At 36.6% G+C, this 15,751-nt stretch overlaps 2 protein-coding genes across 9 annotated transcripts in view; one reads left to right on the top strand and one right to left on the bottom strand.

The window, feature by feature from the left end:
* Nucleotides 1-1,660: 1,660 nt before the first annotated feature.
* nudt19 (nudix (nucleoside diphosphate linked moiety X)-type motif 19) lies at nucleotides 1,661-5,995 on the top strand. The gene is made up of 3 exons (XM_060859227.1): nucleotides 1,661-2,844; nucleotides 4,001-4,208; nucleotides 5,328-5,995. The coding sequence occupies exons 1-3, from the start codon at nucleotides 2,062-2,064 to the stop codon at nucleotides 5,528-5,530; spliced, it is 1,194 nt and encodes a 397-aa protein (XP_060715210.1). The 5' UTR covers nucleotides 1,661-2,061; the 3' UTR covers nucleotides 5,531-5,995.
* Nucleotides 5,996-6,464: 469 nt separating this feature from the next.
* The window catches only part of celf1 (cugbp, Elav-like family member 1), a 32,339-nt gene continuing 23,052 nt past the window's right edge, over nucleotides 6,465-15,751 (bottom strand). For 2 of the 8 annotated variants that reach the window (XM_060859218.1, XM_060859220.1), the window contains exons 10-15: nucleotides 15,417-15,587; nucleotides 14,666-14,782; nucleotides 14,111-14,299; nucleotides 12,489-12,647; nucleotides 12,007-12,178; nucleotides 6,465-8,467 (exon numbers count right to left, since the gene is read on the bottom strand). In XM_060859218.1, coding sequence (XP_060715201.1) covers nucleotides 12,051-12,178; nucleotides 12,489-12,647; nucleotides 14,111-14,299; nucleotides 14,666-14,782; nucleotides 15,417-15,587 — 764 coding nt within the window. In that variant the 3' untranslated portion in view covers nucleotides 6,465-8,467; nucleotides 12,007-12,050. The remainder of the gene's footprint in view (nucleotides 8,468-12,006; nucleotides 12,179-12,488; nucleotides 12,648-14,110; nucleotides 14,300-14,665; nucleotides 14,783-15,416; nucleotides 15,588-15,751) is intronic. The other 6 variants (XM_060859221.1, XM_060859222.1, XM_060859224.1 and 3 more) reach the window with 4 other exon arrangements.

Genomic DNA, 15,751 nt, shown 5'->3' with positions numbered 1-15,751 from the left:
TGAATGTACTTACGTATACTTAATTATCACAATGGAAAAGGCTTAAATAAAGGTAAACATAATGACACTGCAGTATTGTGAATATTCTCACACTGTAAAATAACTCAGGAACAAGGTGTTTTAAATTCATGCTCTAATGTAATTGATTTTCAAGACCAGTTTTTAATGATCCAATAAAAATGCCTTCTGTAAGAAGAGTCCTGTAAGATTCCTACAGAATCTGCCTTTGACCTGTTCTGGCAATCTCTGTACTTTTATTGAACATTCCGGCAATGTTTAACAAAACTCTTCTATTCTTATAAAATAAGTCCAGTATTGTCCTCTGATCAGAAAGCCTGGTTTGTATGACCATATCTGTGATGGTGATCAGATGTTTTTTCTAAAATGCAGTTATTTGCCAAATTTATTTATAAATTTAAATGTATACAATTTTATTATTATTATTATTATTATTATTATTATTATTATTATTATTATTATTATTATTATTATTATTATTATTGTTGTTGTTGTTGTTGGTATTAGATGTTATTTTGTTGGTCTTCTAAAATTTTGAGGTCTATTTACATAAGAAACAGTCAGTTTTCTTATTTTTACTAGTATAGAAATGTAAATGTATAGAAACGAATATGTAGAACTTGATAAAAAAAAAAAAAAACAATAAAAAAAAGCCATGGTCACATAAACACAGGAATATTGTGTAAATCTGGGATGCTAGGATATGTTTGGACAGCTCTCCCATACCAGCATCACATCAGTTCACTCCTTCACAGTGGTGGTAATTCTCCCATGTGAAAAAAATACAGAATGCAGTCAAATGCAGTAATTGGCAGCACATGAAACTCTAGGCCTAAGCCAGTGAAAATATATGTGCCAAATCTGGGCGCACACTGTACTGGATTGACTGTGTGATACCATTTGTTTATGACCTCATCTATGACCTTGTTTACGACCATGCAATCCTTTGCTTTGGCCTACATTCTACATTCCTTTGACATTCTTTCAATTTGGTTCTGATAAGCATACGCCAAGCCCAGACACTCCGTAACGTAGTAAAACCATCTGCAAACGCCTTATCCATCACGTCTGTTTCTGCTGACATCTTTTGTTGATCAGTGTTGCTTATGGAGAACACAAAATACTACACCTATCTTCTTTATAAATAGTTCCTGTTTACAAACTGTCCCAGTATTGCTACATATCTTACGTATTAACTTTTAGGGGTTAATTAAACAAGATCTTTTCTGATAACAGTTTACTTTCATGTCTGCAACTTTAGACTGAAACTAAAACAGAAGTTTATGGATGGAATTTTGGGTATTACAGCTTATGTAAATTTAGAAGTAAATAAAGTTTAGAGTTTCAATAGGAAAATAATAAAATAACCACCAAAAATGTTCAAATAATATACCATATATTTGTATAAAAATTATGATTATATTTATTAATTTATCTTGTTTAACTCTTGTATACCATCTTCAGCTTCACACTACGGACACTAGGTGGGGATAATGACTTTATCGTCACTCGGGAGTGAGCAAGTACAACCGACGAAGAACTAAGGCAGCGTCCCAAATCGAATAGACCTACAGATTAGTTGCTATGTGAGAATACGCCTATGTATATATGTATAGAGTGACGTAAATAATAGACTTCTATGTGGTTTCGGACTCGTCACTTCTGTACTATGTTGTCGAGTTAGGCTGAGTCGACTCTGATACATTGTAAGGAGTTGATGGGGTCAATTCCTGCATTCGACTCTACGTATTTTCAACGCTGCATGTATTGAACATTAATATTTTGGATCGTATCAGAAGCACATTTGAATTTTGACAATGAGCAGATAAATTAACTTAGCACTCTATAAGTGTTCCGTGCAGGAATTTGAGCAGAATCAGTTCCTCTGTGTGCAGAATCGACTCCTGGAGTTCGAGAATCGACTCCCGGAATCTGGGCATCTACTCCCCGGAGTCTGAATCGACTCCTCTACGCCTCGTTGTTTCGCGGTGTTTATGCTAGCAGGGAATGTTACGAAATGTGTATATTTAAATCAGACTAAACATGAATACTGCTTTAAAGCATTGGAAAGAAGCGGCTACTGTGATTTTAGCTGCTGGATCAAAGTATAAGCGAAGTGTTGAGTCTTTGTGGAGAGAAACGCCTGGTTTTACAACAAATTTACGACAAAAAACAGCTTTCGACTATGAAGTCCTGCTGCTCAAAAGGAGCGGAAAAAGCAGCTTTATGCCAAACGCTTATGTGTTTCCAGGTGGTTTAGTGGAACCGTCTGACTTCTCCACTGAGTGGTTAGATGTTTTTAATGCTTTTACACACTTGCCGATGTTTGGCTTAGCGACAGTGAAGCAGCCGCAGGAAAGCAGACCGCCGATTTTTGCGACAGACCGTCAGCAGCTCGGGTCTCCCATCCCGGGGGACGTCGCTTTCAGAATCTGTGCAGTGAGAGAGACGTTTGAGGAATCAGGGATACTTTTAGTGGTGCCTAGTGACGAGGCAAACACCCTGAACACTGATGTTAATGCGGACAATGAGAAGTCGGATAATTACGTCAGTCGGTCACGGTTTACGGCACTGCCGGACCGGTGGGACAAAAGTCTGATCTCTAAATGGAGATCTCTGGTCCTCCAGAACTCGGAGAATTTTATTCTCATGTGCAGAGAGCTCGAGTGTTTACCGAATATATGGGCTCTATATGAGTGGGGAAACTGGCTCACTCCTGTTGGCGGGTCTGTCCGTCAGAGGAGGTACGACACGGCCTTTTACATGTGCTGTTTAAAACACGTCCCAGACACGCTGCAGGACCAGAAGGAGATCGAGCATTATAAGGTGACATTCATAAGGTGATCGTGTATGTTTCAGTACATTTCACAACATGCCCTTGTGTCCGTTTCATGCTACATTTACAGCATTTGACAGATGCCCATTATCTCATTTTTATACATTATCTCGTTTTTATTATCTCATTTTATACATCTCATTTTTATCTGTTTTTTATACATTTATACATTCTCACTTTTATACATTAATATATTCTCATTTTCAGCATTTGGCAGATGCCCATTATCTCACTTTTATTCATTATCTTTTTATACATGATAGCATTTTTATACATTATCTACAATTACATTTGGCAGATGCCCATTATCTCATTTTTATACATTATCTACATTTACCTGGGATCGAACTCACAACCTTCCGATTAGTATCCCAACACTTTAACCACTAGGATACCACATTCATACCTACAGCGCTTTTACAGTGCCAAGTCATCAGTTGGTGATCCTACTACTTGATTAGTTGGTTGCCGTCATTAATCAGTAGGTGGTACAACTAGCATTCCAGGTCATCTTTCGTGCAGCTAAAAGAAATCATTCTGCATGGAGAGTGTTTGTATCTAAAATTTGTGTCATATACGAGATGAAGGAGAAACAATGAGAGATTTTATGTAACTGATCGTGTGCGCTTATTGTCTTTACTCCCATTAATAGGCATTGCACCAAATCTGTCCATATTTACACAGTGACACCTGGACACCATATTTACATAAAGTGCCACATGTCTCCAGAAATCACCAGCTCTCATTGAAAATCAATGATCTCCACTTCCTTTATCACTGTAGGTGTGAATGGAGCAATAAACTACCTTCATACCTGTAAAGGATCTGATTTTCTTTTTTTTAATTTATGCAAATTAGACCCTTCACAACTTCAGTTCCTACCTGCTTCTTCCTGTACCTATATATTGCTTGGCATTTTCATGGTATTAAAATATTACACTTCACGTTAAATAGATTTTAAAGATTAATACATTTAATATGGAAGTAAATCATAAGGCTGTCCCTCCATGTTCACCTCAGACAATGAATGATTTCACCTCTGTTATGATCTACATTACTTTTTTCTTTCTACCTTCTTGGATACAAGCCAGTGATGTTTTGTTCATTTGAAGTGACCGTGTACTGTCTTATCCCCCTCTCCTACAGTGGTCTACGCCCCCTGAAGTACTTCACAGCTACCAGGAAAGAAAACTTTGGATTGCACCACCACAGTTATATGATATTGGACGAATGTGCAATTTTCCTTTACTAAGTGACCTTCACAACTTTGCCAAACAGAGATCGATAGAAGGCTGTGAGCGCTGCCTACCTGTTATCTTGAAGGCTACTGACTGCCACATATCACTCTTACCAGGTTTGCATTTGAAGTTTCTTTGAAACGAAGAAAAACAAAAATTACCTTGATAAATTTATTCAAAGTCAAATGTGTATTAGATAATTAGATAAATTGTTTTTTAAAGTTATTATTAGACATTTATTTTGGCATAAAATCTAAACTAACCTTTTTAAGGGTCAGGGTCTGGAGTCATTCCCAGGGCATGAGGTGGGAATACACTCTGGATGAGATTCAGTGAGATGATAGTTTAACACAAGGCACAATTCACTGCACTATACACCAAACAAAAGTTTTTTAAAGGGTTGGGAAAAACAGGCAGAAAAAAAAAAAAATTATTTAACCTTAAAAATGTGGTAACATTTGTAATGCACTGAGGTGCTCACAGGGCTGAGAAGGGGTAAAACAGGCAGTGGTAACTCACAGGCTAAACCAGGGACTACATATCCTAAAGTTAAAAGCCCAACAAGTGCTCCCTTGTAAATGCAAATGTAGGAATTTTGGCATTTCTTAGATCCTGACTACGCTTACAAATCTGGCCTCACTTCTGGGACTCAAGCTTCATCTCTTTTCTTCCATCTCCACCTCCATGGCAGCATGTAGGTCAGTGTGTCTAATCTTATCCAGAAAAGGCCAGTGTGGGTGCAAGTTTTCATCCCAACCAAGCAGAAGTTGCACCTCATTTTATTTTATCAAACCGGTGGAATGACCAGTGGCCCTTGCTTGCTTGTATTGAAACCCTGCACCCACACCGGCTCTTTGCGGATAAGATTGGACACTCAGATGTAGATTATGTTAAAATTTCTAAGGTCCACCTCCTAAAATATGCAGTTTCATGTAAATACATCATGCTCTGAAATAGAAATACAGATTAATGCGTTGAAGTAAAACCAGACTGCCAGATTAAATTTGCATTTTTGGTCTAGTGAAACTGCAAGCTGTATTTGTTCATTATCAGTAGTAATATGTTGGAAAATACAAGAAATGACAACCTACCTATTGAAGGTTTGCTTAGATTAGAGTTAACAATGGTTTACAAAGCGCCACCCAGCTCCAGAAATGTTAATTTAAGAGATTTCAGATTTTTCTATCATGCATAACTAACATTGGGAAAATATCTTCTTGTCTATGAATCTGCAGGTGACAGTTTGTATCCAGAGAAAACCGATAGCAACGTGTCTACAGAGAAGTGTTTGGAAGAGCTGCAGGAGGACAGTCCAAATCTGCATCGCATCGTAATGCACAATCCTTACCAGAGCTCTGTCTATATTAACATCACACCTAAATACAAGCATCTACTTCCTCTTACCATCTGTGAGTCCAAGCATGAGCACAAGCTCTAACACTGCATTCATGACAGTGTCTGAAGGGTACAATTAACTTAATATACAGCGGGTAAAATAAGTATTGGACACGTCACCATTTTTCTCAGTAAATTTATTTCTAAAGGTGCTATTGACATGAAACTTTCACCAGATGTCATGTTTCCCGGTCACATTTAACATTATTAAACATAACTTATTTTATGCACATCTATGGTTTGATTTATTTGCATGTGTGGATTGAAGGGGTTGTTACCAACATCTGGTGAAAATTTCATGTCAATAGCACCTTTAGAAATAAATTTACTGAGAAAAATGGTGACGTGTTCAACACTTATTTTACCCGCTGCAGGTGGCTAAAAGCCTTACATATGTAACCTGGTTTAATATTGTACAATTTGCCTCAGATTGAAAGGCTACTGAATTGGGATGTGATGTTGAATTGTTATTGAGGACAATATGGTTAAATAAAGTACACCAAACATACACGATATCCATCCGATTTATCCTCTTAAACACAAATTAGCTCTGAGCAATGAAGTATATGAGTATTTATATTTACTTTGATGAGAAGTGTCACTTGTTCTGAGGATAGTTGAGAACATGCAGTACATACAAAATCTTCACCTTTCCTGACATTATGCAATAATTCACATAAGTGGAATAACTGGTTTCTCAGTTTGTACCTTCTTTTCTATGAAAGAACCATGTGTTAGTTACTCAATTGATATAGTGTGCATAAAAAAAAAAAAAAAAAACACTACAGAAACTGTCCAGTTACATTTTGTTTTTGTAATACAGGAGCTTGTGTTGTCATAGCTGAAGCTATGTGAACTGAAGCCTCGCAAGCTACGGTGAAAATAGAAAAATGTAAGCGATAATGAAACATTCATTTTAAATTAGAAAATGTATAATAGCAAGAAACCAAACATAAGTAAAGTGCAGAGACGAAGGGTGTGAATCTTTTCAGTTTTTAATCAGACAAACAACCCGACCAAAGAAACTACAAAATGACGACTTCTTGTATGCACGTTGCTATACTTCTGTGGAGACAGTAGCATGAAAACTTTAACGTCCATCACAATTTTAAATAAACCTCAACAGAAAACATTCAGAAATAACACTCCTCTAGACATCTAATGAACTCCTCACTCTACAATTCCAGTGAAAACCATAACTAAAATGACAAAGGAGGAAAAAAAAGAAGAAAAAAAGAAAATCAGCTTTTAATTCAACTGAAGGCTGCTTCTTAGAATTACTTGTTTTTGTTTAGACTTATGTTTGGTCATGGTGGCAAGTTCTACATGGCTCCACTTATTAGGATTTCAAATTCACATTGTGAAACAGAACTTGGAAGTAGAAAAAGGCAAAAACTGTACAATTTCTTACTATTAAATACAATCACTCTGTACCAATAATGACAAACATCCCACAGGTAAGTTTTTCAGAGTACATTGAAACAAACAGCAGCTTAAAATCTAGATTATAAAATGCCAAAAATTGCAACCCAATTTGCCAACAATAGGCCTTTTTTCTTTGCTAGCAATCTACTGTTGAAATAAAAGCTATTGAAAACGGTGCCAAATTGTCAAACGAGGGCAATTTGGGGGGAAAAAAAAAATATATAAAAAACAAAAAAAAAAAAATCAATCAAATGATGTTTGTAATTTTGAAGGGGAAGCCTTATTATAAAAAGAAGGTTTTATTCATTACATAGAAGACACAGAAAAGGCAGTACTACAGAAGAGGGCTGTGGCTAGACTGTGAACTAAAAGAAGCTAACATTTGTCAGATTGGGAGGAAACTTATGATCCTTTCTGCCATCCATTTACAATGGTGCAAGGACTGGGTTCATTATGAGAAGTCATTACAAAGTCCATATACAAAGTTCACGTTCAAACATGGGTTCAACACGCAGTTATGACTAGATTTAAAATCAGTTAATAAAATGGGACCACATTGGAAGAGTAAGCAGACATGAAAAATACATAAAATGTGACCAACAGCAACATGCAAAACTTTTGGCACCATTTTATTCATTTTATAATTGTGTCTTTTTAACAGAACTAAATCACATTTTGCTGAGGATGTCAGTGCAGTTACAAAAAAAAAAAAAAAAAAAAACCATGCATACTTTTATACTAACTGTGACAAGAAACTCAATTTTGCTCATTTTATGCATTTTTTTTTATTTCAGACTAATCCTGATCTTCACACATTAAAAAAAATGAAAAAACATGTGCCTATGGTATCTTGACACACTAAATGGGAAAAAAGGAAGAAAAGCAATTCAAGTGTCTATTGTAATGTCACACTGTTAAGGAACTCCCAAAATTATGCCATCAAAAATCATGCCAACTAAACCTAGCACAATATTACAAGGTTATCCTCAGTTTCAGCAAAATGTGACTGCAAAAACCCTAAAAAGGCGTACAACAAGTGAGAGAAAGAGGAAAACACACCCACACACACACAAAGTGATTCTATAAATGGATTGGCTGCTTTTAGAGGAAAACAAATGAGTAAAACTGAGTGCACTAGAAAGACTGCTCTAAAACAATGAAAAATAAAATTGGCTAAACAAAAAAATTTAAGTGGGTACTGAAAATGAAAATTAAAAGCCTCTGCATAATCTAGTGGTTATGTTTGCAAGTTCTAGAAAAATAGACTCTGTTCTGAACAATATTCAAGAAACTTTTTACATTTTCGTTAACAGCAGCAGTCTTTCTAGTGCCCCCTATTGGCAGCACAAACAGAAATGAACACCACACAAAACAAACAAAATAAGTAACCACTAAGCGTCAAAAGTTAACAAACAAACAAAACAAAAACAAAAAAGGTCAAGGGTGAAAATTTTTCAAGCGTCAGAGAAGCGAAGAGGACAACGGACTGGACGATGAACTTTTGACGTCACATCGACATGCTAGGGAAACGATGAACAAACGGGCACGAAGATATCTAGAACAAAACAAAAAATAACGAACAACAAAACTAGGTTAAAGCCACAACATAAAAAAGGAGAAGAAACAGAAAATCATGTAAATGATTATCTCTGCATGGAGAAGGTTGGGGGTAGGGGAAGGGGTCACAGGTACACATTACTTACTTTGGATAGAACACTGAATGCAACACAGGGGATAAGAGGAAGGGAAGTAGAAAGGAGAGACAAGCAACATGCCAAAAGGAGTTAAGGGGAAGATTTACATCCAACACCACCAAGAGACAAGAAACAGTGTCTACCACAGCTAAAACAACGAAACAGGGTTTATTTTAGTAGGTAGCTAGGGTTTTCAATATATTTCTGAAAAAAGGAAACGAAAAAGCAATTGCCATCCGCAACATTCAACTCTAAGCTGACATGCTTTCAGCTCAAGACTTCACATTTTTCAGTGTCAACTCAAACAACTCTTTGTGCTTTGATTTTCTAGACCTCTTGAAATGTACACGAGTTCAGTTTTGTGCTTGATCTCTGAATCATATTGGGTAATGCAATAAACAACGTGAAGGCAGCTTACTAGTTGTGCATATAGGTCCTATAATGGGCAAGTGCTAGACATAATTAGATACATTTACAATCTAAAACGGAACGGTAATAACTAATGGCGAACAGCCACAGTACATATACGCATATTCAAGTTGCACAAATTAAGACAATATGTATCCCCAAGCAGCTTGTATAGGACTGTTTGGCACATCAGTGAAACTACACAACCGTACTGTCAGTGTGCAGCTGCTCTGTGGAAGGTGCCCAAGCCAGCACTTCTACACAATGACCTCTCCTTGTACAACAACGATGATGATCACCCTAACAGGTATAGAGTAGTAATAAATTATGGGCAGAAGTCACATGTAAAATAATCTTTGGATTTAGAAACGGACATTACACTAGGACTCCCGTTAGGGCTGAACTAGTTTATACAATTATGGTTTATGTAAATGTTCTTTTTTTCTTTCTTTTTTCCTTCTTCTTCGTCGTCATCTTGGGGTGTTTTTTTTTTTTGTTTAAATACAGAGGCACAGACCATGGATTGAGCATTCACAGGACCAGAATCGAAACATTGAAAAGTTCCAGGGTTCAGATTAAAGCTACTGTAGCTCATGAACATGAATACGGTTAACCTCAGAAACTGCAACCTTTCATGCATGAACTATTAGAATTCTAGTTACTGATTAATAGTCCAAAAAACACAAATAAATGAATTATAATTAATATTACTTTGTCGATACCGGCTGAGCAGTTATTAATTGAAGAGCAAATCCAAGGATACTACAGTATATTGTTTATTTATATTACATATTATCATGCTAAATTAAGTCAATGAATTAAAAGTGAGCATTTTAATGAACTGAATTTAGAATCATACACCTGGAAGCACATCACAGCTACACTACGCCATGTAGATCTTTGAGATGCCATGAAATAAAAGCTGTTACTGTCATCATGTAGGAGATATCTTTACAAAGTATTCACACTGTATATTGGTTCCCGGTGAGAGAGACAGATGGAGAGAGGGAGAGTGAGAGGAAAACAAAATATATGTTTTCAGTAGTACAACAACTTTAACTGAACCCTGGAAGAGCATCAGAGAGACTTCAGCACCCCAAAACAAACTATGAATGAACTCTTGATACAATTTTAAGTGTTGGACAAAAGACAATACACTTAGCTAAAAAGGGCCAAACGCCTGTTGCTTTAACAATTTGTGAATGTATTCACAAAACTTTACATCAGGATTCTACAAAATACTGTTGAATTTTCTGAGTGATTATTAAACATTTTAATTCAGAGAAATAATTTACGCAATATTATAAAACTTCTATAAAAATAGAAAAAGGCATAATTGTTAAGTAATATACACAATCTGGTCAATGGTTTCTCTTCCATGTCCATAAAAACACCAAGACCCTGTAGGCCTAAAGTATTAATGAAATGATTAATCTTTCCTTGTTATGATAAATATTTACTAATCAGAATTGATCATGGATACATTTTTAAGTGTACAGAGTAACTTAGACATGCGAAACTGTAAGTAGGAAGGAAGAAAACAATAGGGGTGTTAAAATAAATAAATAAATAAATAAATGAATAAATAAAGAGACAAGTAATTACTTGGTTATTTCACAAGAATATGTTGGTGTCGAAGAAAAATAAATGACTGAATATAGCAAGTATTTCTTTTTTGTGTTAAGCACTATCTGTAATTTTAGACAGACATCACACTCAGGATGCAATTATTGCTGAACGCATACAACAACCACTTGGACTGAGGTGAATAAAATGTAAATAAATCACCTTCATATCAAAAAAAAAAAACAAAAAAAAAAATTTTTAATTAAAAATTTAAATAAAATAAAAAAATCAGGCAACTTGAATGTCGTCTCTCCAAAAGTTCTACATAATACTTTGAAGGTCATTTCCGTGGCACGAAGTGACTTCAGCAGTGGATAGTAATTAATTAAAATGCCTTGGGCAAAATTAAAGTGGCTTGTGTCCTTGAGGTGACAAATAAGGGAATGACTGTATGTGAAATGCATACAAATAGCTTTAATCTTTCCAACCCATAGTAAATGATAAGAATAGGGACACTCATCCGGTACTAATCAGCTCTTACGTTTCAGGTTCAATTGAAGTTAGACTGACTGATCAAAAATGACACAATCCTGAGAGTAAAAATGACATCCCTACATCTGTCAACTGACCAGCTTGTGCTGAGTAACATTGTTGAATGTGCTAACAAACAACATAGGAGAAAATATTGAAAGTATACCAAATACAAGATATTATGAATTTGTTTTTTGTTTTTCTTTGCTTGAAAATAAATACATTTAATTAAAAACCACTAACAAATAAATTTGTCAGCCAAAAACAAACTTTTCACATCAATCTATTTAAGATAAATTAGAAGTATTTCAAATAAATAAATAAATTACTGAAATAAATAGACAAAACAATAAAAAGGCATCTATGGAAACAGAGTCTGATGAAGAGCATTCTGACATTCAAGACGCTCCAAATCATGGTGAAAGAACGATTATCGTTGCATGTATGCAGCAGACCTCCGAATTCTATTTAAAAGGCAGCTTACAAGGAGGCATCAGTTTGACTATCCAAGTATACGATCTGAGTCAATAGTGTAAACACAACAGGTAAATCTGCAGGAACATGATTGGGATGAGATAATGACTGTGGAACTGAGAGCAGTCAGTGATTGACTTTCATTGTGCAACATCCTTTGATAAACGATTTGTACACAGCAAAAGATTAATATGGCACCAAAATGGTAAGAAGGAAAGAAAGATCCAAAACATGTAGCCTAACAATTTGAAAGAAATTCTTAGCCGAACAACCTTAATTTTGCATGTTGCTTTTCCTTTTCTTTTGTGATGTTTTTAAGAAAGAAGATATGTAGGAAAGGTAAACAGGAGTGAAGGAACAGTAGGAGAGGGTTAAGGGTGGGGCAGGCGTTTGAACTTTTCCAGTGTCGCACTCAACTTACCAGAAACACAATTTCAAACCAAGTCCATTTTAGAGTAAAAGCACTCAATATGGCTTGCTGTCATTTTTGGATCGTTTCAGTTGAACCTTCAGTCGTTTCATTCCGATCTGAAATCCGTTCATTGACTGAATGGCCGCTTGGGATGAAACGGGATTGTCATAACTCACAAAACCTGCAAAATAAACAATTATTATTTTTACTTATAGGGAGATCATTGGTGAGCATAAAAAGAATTTCAATATTTCAAAAATCAGATAAAATGCCAACGCTGATCCTGAATTTCTCTCTCCCTAATTTAGTCACCTGGCACCAACTGATCACACTACTACCATCCAGGCAGGGTGGAGACATGTGAACCAACCTCTGCAGGGTGTTACTGTTGTGCTTATGGTGACAATCATTTCTTAAAGCTAATCAATGGCACAAAACAATTTGCAATACAAGTCACTGAGCAACGAAGCTTAAAAAAATGAATAGCTTACCAAAACATTTGCTGAGGTTAGTCTGTTTATCTATGAAAACCTTGGCAGAGATTACATTGCCAAAAGGCATGAACATCTGAAGCAAGTCCTGGTCACCGAACTCCTGTGGCAGGTGATAAATGAAGAGATTCGCCCCCTCTGGACCTACAGAGGAAATAACTAAAGAAATAAATGAATCTCAGCTCCTGTTGGCATTCTAAAAGAGGGATAGTTCAGGGGATGTATGGTACAGTTTCATACATTCATTCACAACTGTGCATTTTTCTGTGTGAGATACTGTCAATTCATGGAAGTCCTTCTTTAAAAAGGTCTCCCTCTCTGAAAAAATTCTATTGTAAGTTAATTGTGGAAGAACAATTCGAAGGTGTTTTCTCGTTATGGGTCGCCACAGTGAATCATCTGTTTCAACCTAACTCTGTCCTCGACATCCTCTACTCTCGCACCAATTGCCTACATGTACTCATTCAACACATCCATATATCTCATCTTTGGCCTTCCTCTTGACCTCTTACCTGGCAGCTCTATCTCCATCATCACTATCTCAATCTAGCCTCTCTGACCTTGTCCCCAAAACTGCCAACCTGAGCTGTCCGTGTACTAAACTAAATGTTTATATGATGTGTTATTTAAAAATAATTCTACCCTTTATTGTTGTTTTCCCTTATGGAGCTGTGTGTCTTTATGTAGCACAGGGTTTCCTATGTACTGCATCAGCAAAAAAGTAGTGTAGAGGACAAAACATTCCCCTAATTTTTTTTTTTTTTTACAGATATGCAGTCAACCTATATTTTATTCTTTGCGTATTTTAATCTCTTGTCAGTCAAAAATAGATGTTATAGACACAAAACATAGACACAGCCTCCCACAAAAGATGCAACGGAAAATCATTTGCCTCATCATCCATGAATCGTTCGAATCCCAACAGTGTTACAGCCAGCCATGGCAAGGAATCCAGAGAGAGGGAGCGGCAGCCCACTAGCTCTCCAATCATTGTTATCAGAAAAGTGCTCACTTGTGCTGATGCTATATAACAGTTTAAAATTCCACAATAAAAATTCTTTTACTGAATATGATCCATCACCTAAAAACAATTATATTTTTACAGCCTTCCTGTTCAGCAAGGTGGGGAAAAGGCTAACCTCAAAAGTTCTGAATCCCTTTCCGTCTTATGTCGTATTCTAAGCCTCTCTTACCATTACATACCCTGGTTTGTCTGCTACCGCTCTCTATCCAATAAGTGGCTGCGACTCCTACAACTACAGTGCAATCAGATAGCGGTCATGTCTAAAGCTAGGGCACAATTAAGTGTAAAATGTCTGTACTGGTGTATAACGTGAAAACATGTAATAATAATTCAGTCAGCATTTTTCCAGGATTTTACAGCAGCATAGCAACATCGCATTACAGAACTTTTTATCTCTCCAACTCAAGCCATCTTTTCTCAATAGCTGTTTTACTCAACTGAGTAGAATACAATTAATCAATAAATAATTCACTGTAAGAGATTCTGCATCAGTACTAAACAAAAGTGGCAATTAGGAGATAATTACAACAGTAATAATAATTCAGAAAAGATGTTGAATTGTACATTCTGGGATAGCTGTGCTACTCCCAACACTAACCTTCTTTCTGGCTGCCAGCAGCACTGATGCTCTGCTGAGAAAGAAGGCTCTGGTTATAAAGACTTGGTAGGGCAGCGGCTGCATACTGCTGGATCCCAGAGTATGCTGCCTGGGTCAAGGCATCCATAGCACTTCCAGAGCCATTAGACAGGCCTCCACTGCCCAAACTACCATTCAACGCAGCCATGCCTGGGGAAACACAGAACAGACAATTACCTGTGCTGTTGAGAAAAAAGTTTGCAAATAATTTGGTTTATTAACCAATGTTTTCTTTCCTTTCCTTGTCTACTACACTAATATAATTATGATATACTCCCAACAGCTCTCAAATAATTAGAATGCTAGACGGTTACCGCATCATACTGCTTGGAGCACTAGAATAGCCAAAAACACGACATGGATGATTTGAGAAGTGTCCAGCTTATTTCCTGGCTATTTATTCAGAGGATTTATTCAGAGGACTATTTGGGTACTTGGGTAGTAAATACACATGCAACAGTAAGTGTGTGTTTATATCCTTATATAAAAATCATGAATATTTGGGTAGTTTCTTACCTGCTAATGAACTCATGTTAAGACCAGCACCAGCACCTGCAGCCAGAGACTGCAGCGCACCCAGAGAAGCCATGGGATTCACAGATGAATTAGCATTCGAGGTGGGAGACGAACCTGCTGTGAAGACAAAAAAAAGAAGAGAATGGGCAGATAGGTAAGTTTGAAAGCAATACAAAAATAACCAACTCATTTAATAAAGAAGAGACATCTATTTCTATATACACATCTATATGGATTTTAAGTGCTAAGGCAATAAGAAGTTTCTTTTTCCATCATGTTAATTGAATGCATGCAACAAACTTATTCTTGGGCTTTGTCCTTGGCTTAAATGCCTATCCAGTTAGAGACAGAACACCAGTGACCTATTAATGTCAGCAAGTGTAGAAAAATCTGTCCATGGTCTAAGTAACTGAGATGATGCAGAGACAAAGCTGTCTTTATGCGCTTATATATAGAGGAAATGATCAGATAGTTAAAAAGGCATGTGGATATTTTACAAGTAAATGGGAATTAGAAATAAGAAGTCGTCGCCAACATTTCTGGATAAAAAAAATGAACACAGTAAAAAGAAATACTGCATTTCTCCACATAAAATCAGAGTGCTGTCTCCAATGGAATGCTTTAGGAGGGGAATGAAGAGCAATACGGTTAGTGTAGATATGACAAACAAATACTTGTGCATGTTACAGTACAGAATGATGGAGCACTGGCATTATACTGTAAGAGAGATTAAAAAAAAAGCAGAACCAACCCTTGCAGCCATCCCAGGCAGAGAGAGTCTGTTGTCCGGAGGCCGTACCTGAGCTAGTAAGCGCACTGAGTGGCGAGCTGGACGTGGTCAATGCATTGCTGCCACTTGGAGTTGCCTGAGTGGCACTCGCTGCTGCCGCCAATGCAGCCAGATTCTGCATGGCATTCAGACCTGCACATGTAAGCATATAGATATTGACTGTGATACTTGGAACTAATGCTAGAATTTAGTAGCTCTGCGACAGAAAATTGAAGTGCATAATATTAAGACCTCTATGTAGGCAATAATGGTATAGTTATCAGGTTCAAAGACAAACAAAACATTGTGATTTTTGT

The sequence above is a fragment of the Tachysurus vachellii genome, chromosome 23 (assembly GCF_030014155.1).
Source record: "Tachysurus vachellii isolate PV-2020 chromosome 23, HZAU_Pvac_v1, whole genome shotgun sequence".
In the NCBI taxonomy this organism is placed as follows: Eukaryota; Metazoa; Chordata; class Actinopteri; order Siluriformes; family Bagridae; genus Tachysurus; species Tachysurus vachellii.
This window is presented reverse-complemented; position numbering and strand designations above follow the sequence as displayed.

Coding starts and splice junctions, on each gene's coding strand:
- nudt19 (XM_060859227.1), top strand. CDS start 2,062: ATGAATACTGCTTTAAAGCATTGGAAAGAAGCGGCTACTGTGATTTTA. Junction 2,845..4,000: donor AGGAGATCGAGCATTATAAG/GTGACATTCATA, acceptor CCTCTCCTACAG/TGGTCTACGCCCCCTGAAGT. Junction 4,209..5,327: donor CCACATATCACTCTTACCAG/GTTTGCATTTGA, acceptor ATGAATCTGCAG/GTGACAGTTTGTATCCAGAG.